Consider the following 25,387-nt stretch of genomic DNA (forward strand, 5'->3'; position numbering starts at 1 on the left):
CATCACCACTCAACCACCATCTCCAGCCATCTCCACCACGCCAACCATCAAACCAACTACCAGTTCAGTTTATGGCTGTCCAGGATTAATTTCCTGCGTGGCTGATCCACCGGTGATATCAGCACGTGCAGTCAGGAGGGCCATCATCCTAGAGTCTGTTCCTGCTGAAACCGTCCTGCCTGTTTCTTGTTCTGCAGTGCCTTCTCCGCTGGTTCTGTCCTTCCCTGCCGAGCCAGAGACCGTCCAGCTAGAGACCGTCCAGCCAGAGTCTCGTCCCGCCGAGACGGCCCAGCCAGAGTCTCGTCCCGCCGAGACGGCCCAGCCAGAGTCTCGTCCCGCCAAGACCGCCCAGCCAGAGTCTCGTCCCGCCGAGACCGCCCAGCCAGAGTCTCGTCCAGCCGAGACCGCCCAGCCAGAGACTGTTCGTGCCCCGTCTACCCCTAATCCGGGGATTCACCCCAAATATTTTTTGGGTGGGGGCCCAATGTCCCACCCACGGCCGCCTGAAGGGTCTTCACCGCCGTTTGTATATGTGCCTCCCACTTTTTAAGGGACCAAAAGTAGTAGTAGGTCCAGATTTCATTTCAAGTGTGCTTATTTGCATTTGGAATCCGTTGGACCTGACTGTATATCTCCAGGGACAGGATTGGGTACCCCTGGTTTATCGTGTCGCACTCACTGTTAAAGGGCCATTTTAAAGATTATAAAATGGAATTTAGAAATAAAACTCAAAATGCAACAGGTTGTGATGTACCCTTACTAAAAAATAAAGTGGCCTTTTGGCCTTATTGAAGTCCGGAATGCAATTTCTCCCCTACCTCAGCAGAGTTCTGGGCACGCCACTGCCCCCAAAGCTGGCACAGTCTTGGCTATAGCTCTTCCTGGGTTGACATTTCATTCAGTGATGCAGTTTTCTTTTTTTCATGCTGTTTAATGATCACATTAGCATACATGAGTGTAAGCGATGCTTACAGTGCCTGTTTGCGTGTATCCTACACCTGTGTTTTGACAAAAGAGGAAACTAGGGATGATCTGATTGATCTTTTACAGAGCGATTGGTTGTCAACAAGGTCCTGTCCCAAATGGCACACTTTATTTCGGTCTAGTGGTGGTTTTTCAATAGCTGCTTGTGTCCGTTAAATCCATGAGACCGTAAGGTGTCCCATTTGTCATTTTTGGTTTCAGAAGGGTGCTTATATCGAAATGCGCCCTTGAAGAGTGATATTCACCAGAGAGCTTATATCACTCATATAAAGCTTGAATGATTGGGATCGGTATCGGGCGATCATGATGACAAGAAATTGGTTGCTGTATCGACTGCAAAAATCTTGAACAGAACATCCGTAGACTAAACACAACTACAAGCTAATCCAAACTTATAATACTCAATTATACTTTTAACTACATCTCGATCAAAAGATGCAAGTATAGGCCAAATATACCTAGACTTTTTTATGACTTTTTTGAGAAGTACATAAAAGGTAGACTGAAAGTATTAGTTTAACGGAAGTAGGCCTACAGGCTACTAGACAAATAGCACACACGAATAAACTTTTTTTGTAATAATAATATTTGCATTCTATCTTATGATCAGTCATCTTTCCTAGATTTATTTGCATACTGAATTTTGATTGTTCTTGTCTTTATAGTATTTATGTGCTACACATACATTTTTATTTGTGTACAGTGCTTACAAAAGCAAGAGGCATGTTGAGTGCCAAGAAACCAGCTAAATCTAAACCTGTGCACTTACCTGAATCTCTTAACACTATTCTTTGCATTGCTCTGATGTTGGAAGTGACATGAGATGTGTCAAACTACATTTGCATGGTCTCTCTCTCTCTCTCTCTCTCTCTCTCTCTCTCTCTCTCTCTCTCTCTCTCTCTCTCTCTCTCTCTCTCTCTCTCTCTCTCTCTCTCTCTCTCTCTCTCTCTCTCTCTCTCCCTCTGCTGGTGAATCACGTAACTGCAGCACTGTATTTAGGTCACCAGCAGATCAGTGTGGTTTACAGATACTGTAACAGACAGTAGCAAATAAACTGAAGCATGCCAACAGTGTTTGTACGTATATGAAATTTGTATAAAACGTGTGTGGGGGGATGCCTTTGTATGTTTCCCACTCATTCTATTTCTTCCATCACTCACACACACTGTATTATACCAGTGACATTGAAGGTGATGAATTCAGAATGTCTGCACTGTTAAACCGGCTGTCACACAGCACAAACAATACATTGTAAAATAACAGAGGCGTCCATCTTGGCTTTGGATCCTGCACAGTTTCCTCAGACCTCTGTCCTCATGTGGGCTGGCCAGCAGCAAACGCGTTCAGGTTGAATTGTTTGCCATCACAGTAAATGTGGCCACATGGATCTTGCAGTATATCCTACCACGTCTTGGTATTTTGACAACATGAAGGTGCTGATGATAACAGCACTGTTTGTGAGGCAGGAATTTCTGTGGAAGTGGGAAGATGTCACTTTTGTTAATTATGATGGTCACGAGCTCCACTAGAGGGAGACAGAGAGCTGTCACAAGGGAAACATTGATCTATAAGATAAGAGAGACATGCAAAATGTGCAGGATAGTGGGTCTCGAGGACTGGAGTTGAGAACCACTGCCATAGACTGTAAAAAAAGATGGACAAGATGTCTCCGCTTCCTTCCTCGTAGAAAAATGTAGTCAAAATATCCCAGAAATGTTCGTTGCCGATTATGTCATTCTGAGCCTGTCATTACGTCATTGAGAGCGCCTCAGGAAATAAGTGCACAAAACTATCCTAGATTAGCCTAGAAATCTAGACGCACCCTAGTGGCAGCAGTGTGGTCTAGCAACTCTCAATAGAGGTTTTTTCTGGAAAAACTCAACTCATGATGGGCCAATCACATCATGTGTAGAGTCGGCAGGCGGCATTAACATAATGACGACAGAGTTGCAACGGTCAGAGCAAGCTCGGACAGTTTGAAGTCGTCCATCCTCGGATGAGGCGCCACGCGTGCTGTTACAAAAAAGCTGGGGCGAAAGCATGGGCGAAAAACGATCAACTTGTCATTTTTGCTGTACTCGTGCGGACCATAGACTGTAAAAAAAGATGGACGACGCCCCTTCGCTCTTTTCCATCAAAGAGAACTGAAGCCGCCAGTGTCTCGTTATGACACTGACATCTTGGAACTCGAGTCTGCGCACTTGCGTGTTTCGGGACCAGTCATGCGCAGTCGTGAGCAGGAAGTAAAGCCGCGAAATCAAGGCTGCGCCCTCATTCTCGCTGAATCAAACGCAAGCATACGCCCCGCACTTTCATTAAGTGTCCTCTGTCTGCTTCGTTCTTCTCTAATGATGTCTGCTGATTGTAGAACCTCGTTAAAATAAGGTAAATACACCTACTAACCACATAATCAACATTATTAAAAAAAGTCCACTGGTGCTTCAGTGACTACCTCGCACAGAGAAACCTGTCAATCAGCTGTCAATCATGATGTCAGAGCACCGTTATTTTATCATCACATAACTAACTAAAAACAAACTTATTTTAAAAACGAACACTTGAATGAAAGAAACTACAGTAAATGACAGAAACTATCTTTGGAAAAAGGATATGTGAAGTGTAATTTAATTGTTTAGTTGGTCTCGCGTCCCATTGAATAACATGGGGAGGCGGGGGTTATGAGCTATACTAGGACTGGTCACAGGGGGGCGATCGAGACGTTTTGGCTTCACTTTTGAGGGCTTATGCGGCACGCTCGGTGCGGACGCGTCGAGTATCCACAAGTTTCCGAGGGGCGCTCCTGTAAAAAATAAAGTGGGTGAAACTTCCGACGACGAATCTTCCTGTGTACATTTGTTTAAATTCTTAATGTTCTATAAACTCTATCAGCATGTGATTGGCTGTTCGCTACTGATGTTACAGCTAAACTCGGGATCAAAGCCTGTGTTGACAGAATACCAAATGTGCCAGTTAATGTAAGTTATTCAAGTAGCACATTCATTTATAATGTTGAATAAACTCCGACCAAAGCACAATGACTAAGTGTGTATTTTTTGTTTTAAATGTTTGCCAGCTCGCACAACTGTCTGTCACCATGCCTTGATGAGTATTGATTATTAATAATGTTATTATAATACTCCCAATCAACTACTGCGGAGGGTAAAGGTACTGTTATTTCACCCTTTTGAATTTCGTTGAGGTTGTGTTCCCACATCGTTAGCTAGTTTGGATCGCTATAACTTGAATGACTGTCAACTGTTGAATGAACGAGTGTCAAGCGTGTCAAATCGCGCTTTGTTTACTTCCAACCGGAAGTCGCGCCCACTTTTGACGCAAGGCCTCATGGGGCGTAGGAAACTTGTGGATAAAGGCTTTATTCCGTGTCAGCGCACGCTCTGATCGGTAAAGGCAGACCTCTCCCAAATCATCTCCAGCACTCAGCCTCCGAAGCACCTCCGTTTCCCTCGGATGCTGATATTAGTATTTAAACATTCTCTGTGATATTTTTTCAAATGACACACTGTCTCTTTCTCTCTCATACACACACATATACTGTGTGTGTACTCTTTCTCTCTCACACATATGTAGGCTAGTTATAAACTCTTTAGACTTTTAATGATTAGTGTTTTATTTTTAAAGTTTGTGGGTCATGTTAAAAAAAAAACTTATTTTGGGGATGGATTCTGGGAAATCTCCCTCATTTTCAATGTTCAATGTTGACAGTGAGCTATGGACTGGATACTGTAAAAGTTTAATATATCAACTTGCTCCACCACTCCGCTTACTTTGTCACCTTCTTAGTTGCTCTGATTGGTTGTAAGAATCCAATGGGCTCTATGCACGGCGGTATTTCCGGTGAAGGTGTAAGGATGCTCGATAAGTTCCGCCGATCATAGAGTCCAATGCAATACCGAGAATTTATATTGAATTTTATACTCCACGGTTATACTAAAGAAACGTTAGTCACAAAAAAAGATAAAACAGACACCCCTCGTTGTGTTTATGCTTCTTTTTAAAATTATATTAAATAAACATAACTATATATAAAATTACATCTAAACGTATGTACGTTTCGTTTCAAAGACGGGAGGACAGTAAATTTTGAAGACTCTGCCATAATCCCGTTTTCCTCGGTTTTCCTCCGCTTAAATCTCCACAACCGGAAATGGACGAGCATCCTTGCGTCAAATGCGGAATTTATGCGTGCATATAGCCCATTGCGTGCGGAGAGAATTTGAAAGACAACCGTTTATCCCGCCCCTCGGATTGAGCCCCGTCAATGATGAGTTACCAGACCAAACATCTTGATGTAGATCTGGCATGCCAGGCTAATCCCAGATCTAAAAAATCCAAAACCTCAGTGCCATTATGGAAAGTTTTTTTCAGGAAGTATTCAAATAAACAAAAAAGGATTACAAGCGTTAACAAATGCAAATAATGAAATGGCTGACAAAAATTAATGAAGCAATGACACAAGGTACAAAAAAGTCAAAAACTTTGGACATTTATACCTGCATCTAGTACTAGTCCTAGAGAGGGATTTCTACTATTTCTAGTAGTACTGTTCTTATTGCAGAAAAACCTTCTTAGGTTATTCTTGTGAAATGCCATTGTATGAAGCAGAGGTTACATTATACATTTTTGTGCTTATCTGTTCATTCTGTCCATCTTTCCCAGAGAATGTCTGAATACAGCTCGTTGTTGAGTGATCTGTCTGAGAACATCACTAATGAAGACGTGGAGCAGCTGAAGTCAGCCTGTAAGGAGGACATCCCTGAAGAACAGAGTAACTCCATCATCTCCTCCAAAGAGTGGTTCAGCTACCTGGAGAAGAATGACAAACTAACACAAGGTGAGACAGAGAGTAAAAGACACTGGCCTCTGCAGTGTCAATCAACAGTGAGTGAATGAAGTAATCAAACCTTAAGTTCCATTCACTAAAATTAAAATGCATCATTTACCCTGTTAAGTATAAATTAGAATTCAATTATTAGTCACTGATAATCTCCCTCTCTGCCATGCCTCTTAAAGGCCGTGATTGGAAGGAAGAAAAATCGATGTTTGACATAACCGCCCTTGTGAAATAGAAGTACACTTTAACATACTTTTAGTAAAAGTATTTAATATACTTTAAAAGAAAATACTTAAGTGTGAGTAATGTTTGCAGACACTTAATTGCATTACCTGCAATTAAATGCAAATGTATTATAGGTGAGTGCTTTTTCTTTTTGGATCTGCTTCTTTACATGTAATTTCATAATTCTATTGTCTTTGAATGGCTAAACAAATTGATTTAAAATATATGGTAAATTAAAACTTTTAATTTCACATTATCAAAAAATGCACTTTTTAAAAGTGTACTTAAAGGTATGGAATGATATTTGACAATATTCAAATGGAAATGCAAAGTCCATTTGCAATTGCATTTCAAATTTCTTACAAGTTATGACCCTGCTATTTTCTATTTTGGAATAGCAATAGTAAATCACCCATTTGCTATTGCCCTGACCCTCACAATATTCAAATGGATGCACAATCCCCTTTGCACTTGCATTTACGATGTCCACAGTCAAATGTCAATCAGTCTTAAAGGGCGAGGTTTATTGATATAGTCAGAAAGTATGCCATGCCCACAAGTGGTGGAAAACGGGGAATTTGGCTATTTTTGCAATAAAAACATGGCAGTTTTTTTCAATTAAATTCAAACAAAGTAAAAAATCCAGATTTGATTCATTTTTACCTGGAAACCAGAACAAAAGAAGTAAAAAGAAAACTGCAGTTCATGTTCGTTTCGTTGGAGGATGCTCTGAATTCTGCTTCATTTCAACATTTTATTCAACATTATTTTTTTTAAATGTATTCATATTCTTTCAACTATATATGTATCTTTATTTTGACATTTACAAAACATTACAAGTAGCTTGCAATCAGAGCTTCTTTTGGTTTCATTTGTGTTTGGTTGGCAGGCGATTTATACTTAGTTACATGTTTTTGGCTTTGTTTAAAGTTCAAAACACTACACAGCAGTTTTAGGAATGAATAACGATGAAAATACTGCTTTGTTTTCCACCACTTCAAGGCGTGGCTTACTTTCTGACTTAATCAATAAACCTACCCTCAAGATTGATTAGCCACATTCCCACTTTTGGGCCAAAAGAGAGCTACTAGTGCATGTCAGGGCAAGTCACTTCTCCCCTGTCACTTCCGGGGCTTGATCGGCCTCATCTGGGCTTTCTCAGCCAGGGTTTTTTTGGGCCCGCTGAAAACCTTGCTTGGTCCAAAGCGGACCAACTGTGGCCTGAGGAGTGGCCATGAAGAGAGGCGGAGTTTACCTGGGTCAGGAGATGGTCAACACCGCTGCTCATTTATTAACTAATAAATCCTGTTTTCTACTCATGAGCTCCCTCTGTTGCTCTGGCTGAAAGGATAAGGATGGGCGAGATCGCTCAAACCTCATCAGATCACAATCATTGCATAATTTCATGGAAAATTAATAGAAATTCGCAAAAATGTGACGTAATGTAATATTTTAGTAATATTTTTCTAAATGTGTAAGCCTTTAGGCTTTAATTGTTGTTCTATGCATTCCTGAGATCGCAAATAAATGGAAGCAGGTGCAACTGAATAGGTATAGTATGTGTTCTCTTTTTATGTGAAAAACGAAATACCAGTTTGATTCAGCATGATTGATGTGCACTCCTGACACACACACACACACACAAAAATATTGTTACTGTAACTTTTTTTATTGTGAAACATTGGTCAGATATCAACGCTGCAATCTGAAGTACATTTTACTGTGGACATCGGAAATTGTGATTCCATTTGAATTTTGTGAGGGTTGGGGGATGACACAGATGAAGTGAAATAGCAAATAGGAGATTTTCGATTGCTATTCCAAAATGGCAGGGTCATAACTCGTAAGACATTGGAAATGCATTTGCTTGGACAAAACTGGGACTACATTTTTATTTGAAATTTGGTAGAAATGTCACATACATGGAAAAGAAAATCCATAAATCAATTGTAAATCACGCATTTGTGTATGCATGTACTAATTGATACAATTTACAATTCCTTTTGAATATTGTCTGGAAAATCATTCCATATAAGTGTGTTAAGAAACATCATGAAAGCTTACTTTCTTTAAGTTTACTTAATTGGCATTTAATTAAATTAATTTTATATTATTTACAAGCTTTTTAAAAAAAAAAAAAAAAACTTTTAATATTTGAGGTACACTGCCAGGGCACATTCAATATAATTTAGTGCACTTCTTTTTTCACAACGTTGTGACACATTTTGAGGCACCATGTTTAAATATGCTCAAGCATTCTGTAAAAAACAACAACAACAAAGGAAGTTGAATGCATTAGAAGATATGTTTTTATGCTTTTATTCTGTTTTAAATGACATCTCTGTGATTTGTCGGTCTTGCATAGATGACCTTTCCTACATAGAGCACATCTTTGAGATCTCACGGCGACCCGACCTCTTGACCCGGGTCATTGAGTACCGCACAACCGTGCTAAAGATCTCTGAAGACGACGAGATTGACACCAAACTCACGCGCATCCCCTCTGCAAAGAAATATAAGGGTACAGATCAAGTCTGTGTGTCTTTTACTTCATATAAATAAACACAATAAACAGATCATTAGCATTATTTCTGACATTGCTCACGTTTCGTCCTATTTACTTCTGAAGGAGTGAGGCTTTACTGTAGCCTAGGCAATAGATTACTCAAAAGGAACCTCAGATTATATTAAGTATAAAAAGTCTACTGTATTATAATTAGCACACAAATTTCCAATCCCTCTACAATATCAACATGATCAAAAAAACTTTGCTGATAAATTTGTTGCACACAATCTACTACATACCTTCTGTGGTCTTATTGATAATTTATAGGGGTTTTTTTTAGCTAGTAAAAGATTATTAGTATAATTATAAAAATGTACATCTTCAAGTTGTGACATGTCTAGTTCTTTTGAGTTTTTTTTTTTTTTTTCCTAGAATCAAACCCTTTTTTTCAGAGAGTTCTCTAGAGGTTGCAGTCTATGCTTGCATCATGTTTCGGCTGGACTACTGCAAATCCCTCTATTATGGCATATCACAGACTCAAATCTCCCACCTACACGACTTTCCAGTTTCCGCTGGATTACGTCCTCCGAATTTAAGCTTAATAAAAACCGTAACCTCATCATTAGTCCATCGGTCATATTTTTTAAACTCCACTGTTCATTCGAAAACCAAACAACTCTTACGCCGCCTTCACACTGGCAGTTTAAATCAGCTCCGATGCGGCTGCGAAACGACCGGAAGTCATTCATTTCCTATGGAGATTCGCAGACCGCATGCGAACGGGTCCGAAACGGGTCCGACCGAGTGCGGTGCGAAGAAAATCGTGTCCGTTGGTCATCCGGATGCGTTCAAAAATTTGAACTCGTGCGAAAAGCTATGGACGGTTCCTATCCGACAATTCCAGCGGAAGTTGACTGTTGCTATGGTACTGATAAACAAACCTGAATTATTAACTTTTAATAAAATAAATAATGATTTTATAACGATAAGTTGTCATGTCATTTTTTTTATTTTCATGACTTTCTAACGTTTATAAGGGCAGTTAATACAATTAAATTGACGGTTTGAACTATTGACCACTATATCAAATTTTTTAGCCGACCTGACATGTCAACGTCCTCAGTAACTTTCCTTGCGCAGCATAACCCTCATCAGAGAGATCATACAGAACTGACAGAATTGTAATCTCTCCGCCATTTTTGTTCTACCCGCGTCCGACGCTTTTCACTGTGAAGTACGATGTCCGTTGGGAACGTATTGCGTATTACGGAGCTGATTTAAACTGCCAGTGTGAAGGCGGCGTTAAGCCGCGTTTCCAACGCAGGAACTTTCCCCAGGAACTAGGAACTTTGGGGAGGTACTTGGTGTGTTTACACCGCAGGAACCAGGGTCTAAATGAAGTTCCGGGTAAAAATTCCCCCCCCCCCCAGAAAGTCCCTGCTGGCGAGGTAGTACTTTTTCAGAGTTCAGGAACTTTCGGGGTGGGAACATTCTGATTGGTTCTTACCACGCTATTCTTTCTGCCCGATGGCGCGCGTTCGTCCCATTCATCTCACAGTCAATGTCCGCTGATAACAAACGTCAACTTTTATATCTAGCATTACGAGCTTTCTGAATACGCTTTGGGTGCTCGTCTCTTTTCTGCCGTTTTGTTAAATACCTCGTTAGTAAACCAATCGCACACAAAAAAGCAGCAAAGCTTGAATCTCCTCCATACAAAACTCAAAACAAACGCGCAGGCTAGGAAGAGCAGTCGCACGCAGTTCAACGTCATCTTCCTGCCCCGGACCGGTACTTTACACGGTGTACGCAGTAAGCAAGCGGTCTGGGGGGGAAAAAAAAGTTCCTGGGACAAATAGTTCCTGGTAATTGCGGTGGAATATACTGTACACAATACAACAGACTTTAAAAAATGGTGGTTGAAATTAAATGCTGCATGGAGTCAACCAATCAAAATGCTGCGTTAACTTAACCAATCAGCATTTTCTATAATAGACATATTCATGACTGGTCTGTGTGTACAATTAAACAAACCTGATTCCTGAACATATATAAGCATTAGAATTTTATAGAAATTTAACATATAGTAAATAAGTAGGTATCAATTATTTATGTATTTAACAAGTATTTTAAAATATAGGCCTAATGTAATCTAATTACTCTAATATAATCTAGTTCTTAATTTTTGAAATCTGATTATGTAATCCAGATTACATGTAATCAGTGACTACCCAGCACTCTGTATAATGTTGTCCGTAACAGAGTTCTCTTTGTGTCTCTCTTCTATGTTGTAGATATCATTCGCCAACCGTCAGAAGATGAAATTATCAAACTGGCCCCTCCCCCTAAAAAGGCATGAGGTCAAAGTTCATGACCTCTGCTGCTCATCCCCAGCACTTCATCTTGCCCATCATAGTTACCAAACCACTCCCACCACCCCGCCCACATCACCTCCCAATGAACAGAAGCCAAGCAGCAAATCAGATTGCCAAGATGCTTTACAGCCACGCCCATGCCACGGAGGCATGGAACACACGAAGAACACGGAAGACAAAGAAATGGACAAAAAGACAGCAACCACAAGACTTGTAGTCTGGTTACAATTGTATAGTAAATGGGTCATATGTCAAGTTGTGTGTCGGAATGAAAAACAATCACTCTGTGTTCGCTGACACTTGTGTTGAATATTGTATGTGTGAGAGAGAGTTTATTTGGACCCTTGATAGCATTAAGTGGGATTGTCAGAAGTTGGTCAGACCTATGTAATAGGGAGTTTGCAGTTGATGTCCTAATGGCCTAAGATGTGAATCTAGTTGTGAAACAGGTTTAACCACTGGATCACTGTTCCTTTAGACACATTTATTCCCTAGTTAGTAATGTGGGTAGACTTAAGGTTGGTACATTCCCTTTAAAAAAGCTCATATCAACATTTAAAAGTGTTACAGAAAATTCATCTCTGAATTTGTGTGATTGCCACTTAGAAAGCCAATATTTGCCTTCTTTAGAAATTAAATGCATTGTTGCAGGGTATGCAATTACCTAGTAGAGAATTAATACTGCTTTTTATATTTCTGCATCATACTTCTATGAATTGTAGTTTATTAAATTATCAGTTAATTGTTTATTATCAAACAACAGCAGTCTTATATATCATTATAATAGTGTTCTAGTACATATGGGAGACAACATCCATATGCTATATTAGATGTCTAACGGGTCTAAAAACACGAAAAGTCCATCAAAACGGAACATGGTAGAACACAAAACTGATGAACGTGTTTAGAGTAACATTTTAACTATCAGGAAACAGAAGGCATATATTTTTGTTAAAACCTAAAATTTGACTACTTCTACTGTGAATTGTTTATTCAGATGCCTCAGTATACCATTATATGAAACATTAGGATAATATCACATATATTTTCTGTTTATAATTTGTATACTGATAGAGGGTAAGAAACAGCTGCGACTAAAACTGAGATATTTACGTCAAGGATGTGGTAAGAATAAAAATAAAAAAGTATTATGTTAATGGAATGGTAAATACATATCCATAAATTGCAGCACTCTATGTGGCCAAAAGTCTGTGTGGATCACATTGTGGATCCAAACGGCACAACATTTTTTAGGTGTTTTCTTCTATTTGTACTCTAACTTTTCTTGTTTCACAAAAGTAGGCTATATTTTAATAAGTATGACATTGATTTGAAAAACACACATCTTTGCCAATCGTTCTAACACAGAATATTAAGATCATGCTGCGTTTACAAATATTAATATCATGATTATCATTGTGATATTCTTTGTGTTGGTAAGATTGCGCCTTTTATTGACACCATCTGCTGAAAGACTGTTCAAACACGACTCTAAATTTGCTTGATCACAGTGTTGTTGCTTAACCCCTGCAGACTGTTGTTTTCATATTATAAAGTCATGCGTATTTTATGCGTCTGCATTTCCACCCACGCATGAGGGCAGGATGCATCGTTCAGTTACAGGCTGTTTCTCTATTTATTGTTGTGTGATTTCATTGAATCTAAGAAAACAAGTTCTAAGACCTTTTTTAAAATCGAACCTAGAACTACGTATTTGTTAAAGTCTGGAACATTTTGAAAAGATAGACCGCAACTGGCTAGGAACATTTGTGGCCCTTTTAATTTGAAATAGTTACTATGGATTTCTGAGGACTGTAAAGAAATTCCCGTCAAGTTTTAGATCAGTGAAATGTAAACTTTACTTCTGCTGTTGCCACCCAAAAAGGACAGCTCTTTATCTTTATTCTACATTCCGAGCCTGTATGTTTGTTCCAAATACACTCAAAACGAGATATTTAGGGAATGTTCATGCAATGAAAGTGAATGGGGACAAGTTAAGGCCCCAAATGCCCCAAAAAAAGAGAAAAAAGTGTATACTTCTTAGTCCATTTGGGGCCTTGACCTATCCCCTTTCACTATCATTGTATTTGTGCAAGAACCAATAGCATTTAGTATCAATGAAACTGTAACACATTTGAATGCACGTAAATCCCCTTGCATTCTATGCAACAGTTCTCCTTTTTCGTTCCAAGAAATAATAAAAGTCACACAGATTTGAGGGCGAGTAAATTACAGAATGTTCATTTTTGTCATTTTCCAAAGTGCAAATCCATATATATGCGACGAGTCACAAAAAATCCTGTCAAAAACAGATTGTACATTATTCTATTTATTAGAAATTTTATGTTGTTGTTGTTGTTGTTGCTGTATTGATGTTTCTCAATTGTGTACAAATGTCATCTTGTGAATTTTGCGGTATGTGACGTGGTGATGTTCCCTGTCTAGTGTCTCTCTGGACACGTGGCCAAACGCTCAAATCAGTCTTTTCCGACACACCATGATCAGTCCTTGAATTGATTCGTTTTTCTGTTTGTTTTGCTCAGTTCTTCAGTAATCTTGTGGATGTTGTTTTTTTGCATCCTCCGGCCTGTCATCCATAGACTGAGTTCTCTGTGATATCTGATTCTAGATCAGCTCTCTATATGCTTATGCTAGTTTTACCAACCAATCATAGACTTTTATAATGTCCCCAGACCAGCAACCAAGGGCTTTAGATGTCCTCACGCCATTTACAGTGGGTTTTCAGTTCACACCTGATGTGGTTCTGCCGCTCACATATTGTGTGCATGAGCACCTGTAGGTTAGCCTTTGTTGAATGACAGCTTCGTCTATATCAAGAGCATCTGTTAAGCACTGTGCTTTGCGATTGAAATAATTTCACAAGTGTATTTTCAAAACAGCGCCTCAACTGGAGAACATTGGAATAGCCATATTGCTATAGCTCTCCCTTTTCCATGTTTCCTTTTTGAACAATAGAGGCGTATTCAGTTTCCAGAATTTCCTCTGCCAGCAGGAAATAATGCAGCGCTCAATGGAATAAACAGCATCTTTCTCTAGTTTAATGCCACTTCCTTTCCTCTATGCAGAGAATATATTTGGTACTGTGTCAACTCTAGACACATTTTCAATGTTGTTAATGACCACTACATGCAGTTTTCAAGAGTATTATGTGTTCGGCCAATACGATACTGTAAGAACTAAGAGACCACTGAAGCCATATACACATAATTCATGTCATTTGATTGTCAGATTGGATGTCATGGTATCAAAACATATCAGCCTTGATAATGCTGCAAAAGCTTCGTAATGATGAAGATTCATATCGGCATAACAGACATCATTGAATCTAGCTAAACAAAAAAAATTAACAACAAAAAAGAAAACAATTTAAAAAACCTTTTTGGGTGATTTGTCAAGAAAAGTAATCCTCAAAATAAATGTAATGAAAATATAATTTGCATAAGCACACAATATGTATTATATAATTATTTCTCACTACTGTAATAGAGGTTTTTATTTTGATGTATTTTTTTCCATTACAATAATGACAATGGGGGAGGATGTGTTTATTTGTCAAAATAATGCCAAAATGCAAAAAAAAAAAAATATATCATCGTTTGTTCTTTTTCTTGTTGTTCTGACTGATGGTTTGTTCTTAAGTTGTACATACAAAAATATTGTGAATTTATAAAAGTGTTTTATTATTAATTTATTTAATGCAATTGTTTCTTGTTTTGGTTGTACTGATGTATGTTTACTAATTGGACAAAATTGGAACGTCTATTCATAATTGTAAATGTGCGTGTGATGGCTCAGATTAGGTTTGTTATGTTGGTTTTAACATAGGGCACTGGGCTCAAGATCCTTTTCAATAATCTTCTGTTTTAATAACTTTACAGCATCATTTAAACGTTTTTGTATTTTTTTTTTTATTGTAGTGTTGTTCCAAATGCTTGTTCTCTTTCTTAGTTATATGCTTATCAGCATAATATGACAATTTTGACTATGTGTTGTACCCATGCTGGTGTCATGTTGTGAAATGTTTGTATGAGAGGCCACTGGCTGTAAATGCAAGAACACCTTTAAGGTTCATTAATTTACGTACGTTTCAAATTCCCCATCAGAATGTTAGAATGAGGTCTTGAGGAATGTGGAATAGGTTTGTGTGGAGATAGCAACACTTAACATTATTTGTGCGATGCTGTTACTAAGATTGTCAAAAGATTGTTAGAGCGATTTTGATGGTGCTGAAACAGGGTGTAGTTTGAGGGAGTGCTTTAATGAATATGGTGAGATGGTGTAGTACAGTGCTTTAATGAATACAGGAACATTAACATCACAGAACCCAGAAAAGAAATATAACAGAGATATAACGTCTGTAGGGTGAATCTCACAGAGAAATGTTAGGGCCAGTTTTAACCCCAAATTAAAACAATATATTATTTTAGGACCATTAAGACTTCTTTTACATTGTAAAATTGTAACCATAAATGATTTATTTTCAGCATTAAAAATAATAGTTAATATTATTCATTTTTTTATTATTTTAGGGTGAAATATGGCCCAAAACATATTCTTGCAACTTTCTTTTTTTCTTCACTTCACATGTCTAAAATATTCGGGTGTAGCCTACATGTAAAGACCTTGTAGAGAATGTTTGAGCTGAATAGCTCATGATAAACAAGTTAATGTTACTGCAGAAACTTAAATGTGTGTAAAAAAAAAAGGCAAATAGAGAAATGTCATATAGCCTATTGGTAATGCACATTTGTAGCAGGAAAACATTCAAATATAGAGCACATGCAAAACCGTGCGCATAAGAGCTATTCTTGTAACGTTTACACTGAGGATTAAAGCATGCTCTCATGCCATGATAAAGTGCCAACTGAATTCTTGTTTATTCAGAAGCTTAAAACAGACATTATTATGCAGAACTATTTATTAATCTCATGATAAGAAGCTACATACAATTTAAAAAAAAAGCTTAAAAGAGCTTACACCCTAGAAGTTTTTGCTGTGCAGTAGTGTTTAGTGCTCGGATTGGCGTGTAAATTGAAATGGGATTGCCATGCTGTGCTGAAGTCGGGTAGAATAGCTGCTTGTAAATGAAAATAGATACTGAACTTTGGTCTGTTTTAGACTGTTGTTGAAAGACTTCTTTGTTTGGGCATTTTATGGCCATTGCATATTTATTTATTGATGTGTTGCAGTTCTCTTTTTGAGAACAGCATAGCCAGTTATCGCTTCACAAGACACATTGGCTTGAAACGCTTTGCAAATCGCTAATGTTTGAATCTCATTTTTCTCTTCTGTCATTAAACATTCATGGGTAGAGTGATGTTAGCATTACTTCAGTATTCTTTTTGTTTTCTTTCTTTTTTTTCTTTCGTTGCAGTGAAGGACAGTATAAAAAATGTTAGATATACCTACAGATGTGGCTTCTATATTGGGGTAAATTTAGCTAAACCAAAATTATGTTTTGTCATTGTGCTTAAATGAATATATAAATATATATTATATATTAAAATATATTTGCTAACCTACAGATTTGTGCAAGACAGTTCTTTACTTACCACACTATGATAAGTTCACAATGAAAAGTGTTTGCTACGGCAGAATGTTCTGAGGGTTGCTAAAAATAAGGATCTAACAGCAATTTTGCTGTGGATCTAAAGTGATCACTCAGAGCTCATTAGCTAAAAAAGAAAAGAAAATTCAGTAATGTCCCTCAGCACATGGCAGGTCACTACAGTACAGCGGTCAAAAGATGTTTTAATGTTTTTGAAACAAAGGCTGCATTTATGTTGCACCACATTTTCAACCAGGAACAATCCTTCCAACCACTATAGATTCTCAAATAGCTTGATCTATCTCGGCTCCTCAGTGAACCTAAACAAACAGATGAACCAGAGGAAATGACTAGCAGTTTGAGCACCATTTTCTTTAGTAGCCTACATTAGAAATTGTTGCACCAATTAGATTAAAAAAGGCTAGAGAGAAAACTAAAGCACCATGGTACAACACTGCTATGCATGATATAAAGAGAGAAACTCGTAACTTAAAGCGTAAATGGAAACAAACTAATTTAGAGGTCTTTAGAATCGAGTGGAAAGACAGTAGCCTATGTCATGTCTCATGTTATAAAAAATGCTCTAAAAGCAGCCAGGGCTGCATGTCCGCAAACTAATAGAAAATAACAAAGATAATCCAAGGTTTTTATTTAACACCGTGGCTAGACTAACAAATAACAGCCCATTCTCACTCCCAAGGCGTCACCTAACTGGCGCCTTGGGAAGCATTTGACCATGCTTCAATATCTGACGCTTTAAGCGCCCTTTAGCGTCAGATGACGCCCTAGGATCGCGTGTACCCTACCTCCACCCCATACCTAAACCTAACCGCGTCCTCTAACTGACGCTTTCCTTTAGCGTCAGTTAGATGACGCCGTAGGATCGCGTCATGTAAGTGACGCTAAAGGGCACCTAAAACGTCAAATATCAACGCATTCTCACCCCAAGGCGTCACCTTTGACCATGCTTCAATATTTGACGTTTTAGGCGCCCTTTAGCGTCATGAAGCGTAAGCTAAAGGAAAGCGTCAGTTAGAGGACGCGGTTAGGTTTAGGTATGGGGTGGGGGTAGGGTACACGCGATCCTAGGGCGTCATCTAACTGACGCTAAAGGGCGCCTAAAGCGTCAGATATTGAAGCATGTCCAAATGCTTCCCAAGGCGTCAGTTAGGTGACGCCTTGGGGGTGAGAATGGGCTGCAAATATTGAAGCATGGTCAAAGGTGACGCCTTGGGGTGAGAATGTGTTGCAAATAAACAGACATCACCTGAGCAAAATATCCCATTACAATGTAGCAGTAATGATTTTATGAATTTCTTCACTGAGAAAATCGAAAGCATCCGAAACACAATTGTAAATGTAGCTACAATCTTTTATGGTGTCTTATGATTCAGCCGCGGTTAATTTACCGCCAGCAATCAAATCCAGCTAAATGAGTTAGGGACGTACGAAGAACGGGCCCCAGGTGTGAGTGAATGTATATGTGTTGTATTATCTTGTTTTTGTCTCGAGGACGGTCCCCCTCGAAAACGAGATGTTTCATCTCAAGGGGTTATACTCAACAATAAAAATTCAATTAAAGGTGGAATACCTAAGATTTTTGCATTAAAATATCCAAAAATCACAAGGCCAGTGTTATATATTTAGTTGATAACTCACAATATTCCAAATGTTTCAAACAATGTTTAAATCGCGAGAAAATTGAGATTTTAACCAAGGAAACGGGGCGTGTGAGCAGGGGTGAGCTGGGAGTCGCCAGTCAATCGCGTCATATCCGCTTACCTCGCTTTCCGCTCGTACTACCCCAGACAGCAAACTGACATTGAATCAACGTGGAAACGACGTCTCTCATGACATTGAAACAACGTTGATTTTGCTCATCGAATTAACGTTGAACCAACGTCAGACGCGGCATTCTTCAAAGCTAAATGAAATCGAAAATTGGTTTGCTATCATAACGTTGAAACAACACGTTGATTTCAAGTTGATTTTCCGTTAGTTTTGAAAGAATGACGTGTCTGACGTTGGTTCAACGTTAATTCGATGAGCAAAACAATGTCAGATCAACGTTGTTTCGATGTCATATTTCCACGTTGATTCAATGTCAGTTTGCTATCTGGGACGTGTAGTCCTGGACAAATGCGGTAGTTGTGCGTTAGCGTCTATCAAGCAACAAACGTCAGCTTGTTTCGCGCATTTGTTATGGAATGGAGCACAATTATTCTTTTCATTTATTCTGGGAATGTGAACTGTTGGCTGTAAAGGGGGTCGCACACCGGACGAGAAGCGCTGCGCCACGTTTAGGACAACTCCACAGTATCGCAGACCGGACGCGCACTTTCTCATCAGTGTATGGCCAGCAATATTATGTTTAATGACAGGAAATGAAGATAATGTCTGTTCTATGTTATGATTGTACTGTACAATTAAATACAATCGTTGCTCTGCATTCTGAAAACTTTACCTCAGAGCATCTGTTAACTGAATGAATTGAGAATCTCACCTGAAAAATCTAATAATAACATCAGCAATTGTCATTCAAGCAGCTGATTTCTGTAAATGACTGCAAAACTAAATGCATATTGCAGCATAGGGCGAAGTCAGGATCCATTAGCAACGATTTGAGACAAAAATAATAAAAATTTTATATAAAACTATGTAAATGGCGCTCTGTGGCGCAGCAGGATTTTGAACACGGTCCTGAGGCGTTGCTGGGCTCCGCCGGTATGTACACTTATAGATAATAATGTGTTCGAATTTTAAAGATGTGGCGCGACGTGGCGCTGCAGTTTCTCGTCCGGTGTGCGACCCCCTTAACGTTAATTTTGTGAAACTGTAGCTGTGGTTGAATACTACACGATATGAAAAGATGTGTCAAATGTACATTTAAATTGATTTTTTATTTTTATAAAGTTACCAAGGAGGACCAGCCACGTCAACTCCTTGCAAGAGACCTGCCCCTTCAAACCCTCTCCACCATAGCTTCGTCCAGTGACTCGTACAGTAACATATGTGATAACTAATTTACTTTTAAACCTTTCTTGCGGTTATTTCAGTTTAATGAAAAACAAGCATGTCATTAAACGCTTATAGAAATCGAACTTTACCTCATCCATGACAACTAATTTTCGATTCCCGTCTGACTGATTTATCCACAGTGGAGTTGAAAACAACAGTTCCCATCATTCCGCGTTCCTCCACGTCGTCATCAAGCAAAGCCGTTGTTGTTGTTTTGAATGTAGCGCCCTCTAGCGGCATCTAAATCTTAAGTATTGTAGCTTTAATATAGGCTCATATTAAGCTCTAATTAAACGTACACGTTTGTGATATTTAATTCATAGTAAAATCTAATTCATTAATAGTAGGCTCTCAGTTTTCATGTCAATTCGATAAATAAATTAAGTTAATCACCAACTGCTTTTACAAAACCAGTTATCTTGCCCTGAGAAATTAAACAGTATTAAATAATGAAATTAGAGTTTTTATATTTAATATATAGCCTATAACCAAGAAATGTTCATATTGCAAAGACAGACTGCCGTCAGTATGTCAAGTCGAGTAAGTAGTTGATCCTGTAACTTTTCGTTGGTAAAAAACAAAAAACAAAAACAGTAGTGTTAAATGCTTGTATCTTGAACAGATTTTTTCATTTACCTGTGTGACAGTTGAAATCATAGGGATCTTGTAGGGATAGTAAAAATACTTTTTTCATTTATCTTTATTTATCTTTTTGCATTTTTAAGTGTGCCGTATTTGGAAAAAATGCGTCCCCCGCATGAATATACTTTGTCTGATTATGCATTGAATCATGCAATAGCATAATCATGTTTTTCTCGAGGGACTGATTTATATGATTGTATGTGTTGTATTCAGCATTTTTACATTTAAAGCTACAATACTTAAAGGAACACTCCGACTTTTTGGGACTTTAGCCTATTCACCTTACCCCCCAGAGTTAGATAAGTCCATACATACCTTTTTCATCTCCGTGCGTGCTATAAGTCTGTTTGACGCACCCACCGCTAGCCTAGCTTAGCACAAAGACTCGATGTGACTGGTTGCAGCTTTCATACTGATCCAAATGAGTGGCAAAATAACGCAAACGTTTTCCTATTTACATGTTGTGATTTGTATAGTCACATAATGTACAAATAACAAAGTCAAATGAGACACAGACATCTTTTAACCGTATAAAACCTGGGAACTATTCTCTGAAGGCGAAGCACTGCTACTTTGACGGCGTAATAACCGCATCACCGGAGACACGCCGTGGTGAGGAGCGAAGAGTTCGCTCGGTGTTTGGGTAATAGAGTCAGCAATTTATAAATAGTAAAAGCCTAGTTTAGAGTCATGGGTTTTCGCTCTATTGTAAATAGCTGCGACTGTAAACAGGGGAGGTAACCATGTTTCACAGAATTCCAACTAAAAACGCTGACTGGATAAGAAATGGCTATAACTTACTCTGGATATTTATCCAAACACACCTAAGATTATCAAGGGACATTATGTTTGCTCGGTACATTTCAATGAGGACGACTATTTTGAAAAAATGGAATTTGCCACACGGACCATAATGTGCTGAAGGATACGGCCATCCCATCGATAGCACAGACAGGACAGTGGATCACCTGCGGCTGAGGTAAGTGTTCCGTTATGTTTTTAGATGACCTACTGTAACAGTGCCTTTAGCCAGATCTAATGTAACGTTAGTGACACTATTATATGATTAGGGTATGAATATGTTTTTATCTTGATGCGGTGCGGACGCGCTTGGGAAAAAAAACGAGCGCTTTCACCGCGTTGAACTTGCACCCTGCGCGCTGCGCGCCTAGTAGCCTAAATTTGAAATAACCATGGAAATAACGAACTTGAGCGTGCAAAAGGGTACGCTGTGAGTTCATTGTGCAAAAACAATTTGTGCTATTAATTTCCCCTTATTCTATCCTATAGTAATGCAATATATAGGCAAATGTATTTACTGTTGAATACATTTGGTTCAGCTAATAAATTGCATTTAAAATATATTGATTCCTGTAATAATAATAATTATTTATTCATGTGATATTTATAAATCTGGGTGCGTTTTTGGTTGGAAATCAATGAAACATGGTACTGTATTACCTGGTCTCCCCTGTTTATTGTCACAGCTCATACAATAAAGCAAACACCCATGATAAACTATGCTTTTCTATCTAACGTTAGTAATTGCTGACTCTTTATTCCAACGCTGAGCGAAGCGAACTCTCTGCTCCTCGTCACGGTGCGTCTCAGGTGATGGTTATCACTCTGCCCAAGTAGCAGTGATCCCCTTCAGAAAATATAGTATTTATACGGTCAAAAGATGTCTGTGTCTCATATGGCCTTGATATTTGCACACTCTGTGACTATACAAACCACAACATGTAAATAGGAAAACGTTTGCGTTATTTTGTCACTCATTTGGATCAGTATGAAAGCTGCAACCATTCACATCCAGTCTTTGTGCTAAGCTAGGCTAGCGGTGGGTGCGTCAAACAGACTTATAGCACGCACGGAGATGAAAAAGGTATGTATGGACTTATCTAACTCTGGGGGGTAAGGTGAATAGGCTAAAGTCCCAAAAAGTCGGAGTGTTCCTTTAAGATTTAGATGCCCTCAGCTCAAGCCCAAGCTTCAAGCTTCATCTGAGCGGTGTCTTCCTGAAACCTCAGAAATGGTTAGAAAATTCTTTATGATAAAGAAAAATCCTATTTGTAATAATAATTATATCTTTCTTTTTGTGCATTAACACTTCAGTAAGTGTTCTGAATTAAGTAACCAAAGTGACAGCTTTTTGTCACGTATGAGAAAGAGGACCCAAAAGCAAAGGGCAGTCAATGAGTGATTTAATGTTTCAGAAGAGTTAACACAGGAGCCGACAGGCGAGTAAATCCAACAAAGGGATCTCAATGGTAATGGAACAAAAAGTCTCTTAATAACAGAACAGAAAGCTGCCGTCTTGATCAGCACGGACGGTCACTCAGAGGAAGAGACAGGCTGGGTCCGTAGCTGGCACGGGAACGCCAATCCTGAACCACTATGCTGGAAGTGTCAGAGTAGAGTCGAGGTAACACAGAATACAGAACAGCTAGTACCAGACAAGACAGGATACGATACGACAGGATCAGGAGCGATATGCACAGGTACGTAACATAGAGCAATAATCTGACAAAGAACAGCAAGAGGGAAGCCAAGAAATAGAAAGTCTAATCAGAGATAGTGAGAAACAGTTGGGAAGGTAATGAGGAGGTGATGAGAAGATGAGCCACACAGCTGAGGGTGACCGGGATAATGAATGAGTAGTGTGTGTGTAATGTAATGTAAGAGAGTGACCAGAAGAGGGCAGAAAAGGAACAGAGAAAGAAAGAAAGAGCCGGCCCAGGATCATGACACTTTTTATTAGAATTATACTGTAAATTAACAAGTTTATACTAATGCTTGTTTTTTTATTCTTCACAGATTTCCCTCAGTGGTTCTGATGTCCCCAAAAGAGTCTATGGCAGACTGAACAAGTCACAAGCTTCTCTTTTTACTCAAGATTTGGCCACTTTGCTTTTTGCTATTGTATTTCACTTTGTTTGACTTAAAGGAGTAGTTCACTTTAAAAAAAAAAAAATTGCTAATAATTTACTCACCCCCATGTCATCCAAGACATCCATGTCTTTCTTTCTTCAGTCGAAAAGAAATTAAGGTTTTTGATGAAAACATTTCTCCATATAATGCACTTTAATGGTAACCAAACGGTTCAAGGTCCAAAAGACAGTTTCAGTGCAAACTGTTCAAAGGGCTTTAAACGATTCCAGACGATGAATCAAGCAAAACGGTCGCTCATTTAAAATATAAATAACAAAGTTTAAAGGGTTAGTTCACCTAAAAAAATGATAATTCTGTCAGTATTTACTCACGTTGTTCCAAACCTCTGTGTTTATTTGTTCTGCTGAAAACCAAGGAAGATATCTGGAAGAATGTTTTAATCAAACAGATCTCATTCCCCTTTGACTACCATAGTATGTATTTTTTCCTATGGTAGTCAATGGGGAATGAGATCTGTTTGATTAAAACATTCTTCCAAATATCTTCCTTTGTGTTCAGCAGAACAAATAAACACAGAGGTTTGGAACAACAAGAGGGTGAGTAAATACTCAAGTCAAGTCAAGTCACATGTATTTATATAGCACTTTTCACAATACAGATTGCATCAAAGCAGCTTCACAGACAGTGATAACATGAAAGTAGTACAACACAGATCAATAATATTGTTGAATATTAAATATCAAATATTAAATATCCCCGATAAGCAAGCCAAAAGCAAGGCGACAGTGGCAAGGAACCAAAACTCCATCAGATTGGATGGAGAAAAAAAAACCTTGGGAGAACCCAGGCTCAGTCAGGGGCCAGTTCTCCTCTGGCTAACATTCATATTGTTTCAAAGAAGCTTTACAGTTAGTGTATTTCAGAAAGTACATGGAAAAATACATTTAGTTATTCATGTAATATTAAGGGAATAACATGTAGCTGGCGTTGAGTCGTCTCTTCACAGGCGTGGATTTGTCTCTTCACAGGCGTTGGTCTTCTCATCACAGGCGTTGGGGCATCCGAAATCCCCATGAGAGGCTGGATACAAAACTGGAGCTGACGAACGCCATTCAACAGCAGAAAGGCAAATGGGAAATAATTAGCATAGCTGATGTTCATAATGATTTCCATTACACGGGAGTAGGTGTTCAAAAACCACAATCTCACAAATTCTCCGCAATCCTAAACTCTCCACAACCCAAACATACGCGCCGACCCGTTTGTCTAAAAGGCTGTCGAGCCCCACTGGTGCTTTGAGCAATTTCAGTGGCAAACGGTTCCGTATGGCATAACAGAGGAATAAGAGGCAAGCATTATGTGAATGCTTGACTAAAGATATGCGTCTTTAGTCTAGTTTTAAACTGTGTCAGTGAGTCAGAGCCTCGGCACGTATCGGGAAGGCTATTTCAGAGTTTTGGAGCTAAATGTGAGAACGCCCTCCCTCCTTTAGTGGACTTAGATATCCTAGGAATGACCAGAAGCCTTGAATTTAATGATCTTAAGGAACGCGGTGGATTAGGGTGAAAGAAGGTCAGGATAGGAGCTAAACAATTTAGGGCTTTATAGGTCAGTAGTAGTACTTTGTAGTTGATACGGAACTTAATAGGTAACCAGTGTAGAGATGATAAAATCTGTTATATGATCATATTTTCTTGACCTATTAAGAACTATAGCAGCTGCATTTTGTACTAACTGTAGCTTGTTTATTGAGGATGCAGGACAACCGGCTAATAAAGCATTACAGTAATCTAGTCTCGAGGTCATGAATGCGTGAACTAACTTTTCTGCATCAGAAACAGATAGCATGTTACGTAGCTTAGCAATGTTTCTAAGGTAGAAAAAGGCTGTTCTTGTAACATATGAAATATGATTTTCGAAAGACAAGTTGCGGTCTAGTATAACACCCAGGTCTCTTACTGTAGTGGATAAAGTAACAGGACATCCGTCTATATTAAAGTTGTATTGTAAGAGGCTTTGTGTGTAGTTTTTTGGACCAATAAGTAATACCTCCGTTTTATCTGAATTTAATAGCAGGAAATTAAGCGTCATCCCGCATTTTATATCGTTCAGACACTGTCAATTTAGATGAGTAAGTGTTTTCGTCTGGTCACGATGAAATATACAATTGAGTGTCGTCAGCATAACAGTGGAAATTAATTCAATGTTTTCTTATAATGTTACCAAGTGGCAGCATATATATTGAGAATAGCAGAGGGCCTAATAACCAATCCTTGCACTACCCCATAGTCTACTGACGTTATCTTTGATTTTTCCCCGTTTAA

At 38.7% G+C, this 25,387-nt stretch overlaps 1 protein-coding gene across 2 annotated transcripts in view; it reads left to right on the top strand.

Moving 5' to 3' along the window:
- The window catches only part of pea15 (proliferation and apoptosis adaptor protein 15), a 66,618-nt gene extending 43,468 nt beyond the window's left edge, over window positions 1-23,150 (top strand). Inside the window, exons 2-4 of one of the 2 annotated variants that reach the window (XM_089126676.1) lie at window positions 5,662-5,836; window positions 8,427-8,582; window positions 22,989-23,150. In XM_089126676.1, coding sequence (XP_088982802.1) covers window positions 5,665-5,836; window positions 8,427-8,582; window positions 22,989-23,008 — 348 coding nt within the window. In that variant the 5' untranslated portion in view covers window positions 5,662-5,664 and the 3' untranslated portion in view covers window positions 23,009-23,150. Of the gene's footprint in view, window positions 1-5,661; window positions 5,837-8,426; window positions 8,583-10,861; window positions 11,030-22,988 lie in introns of those variants that run through there. The other variant, XM_039652748.2, reaches the window with a different exon arrangement.
- Window positions 23,151-25,387: the final 2,237 nt, after the last annotated feature.

The sequence above is a fragment of the Pimephales promelas genome, chromosome 1, assembly GCF_988280905.1.
Source record: "Pimephales promelas chromosome 1, fPimPro1.hap1.1, whole genome shotgun sequence".
Taxonomy (NCBI): domain Eukaryota; kingdom Metazoa; phylum Chordata; class Actinopteri; order Cypriniformes; family Leuciscidae; genus Pimephales; species Pimephales promelas.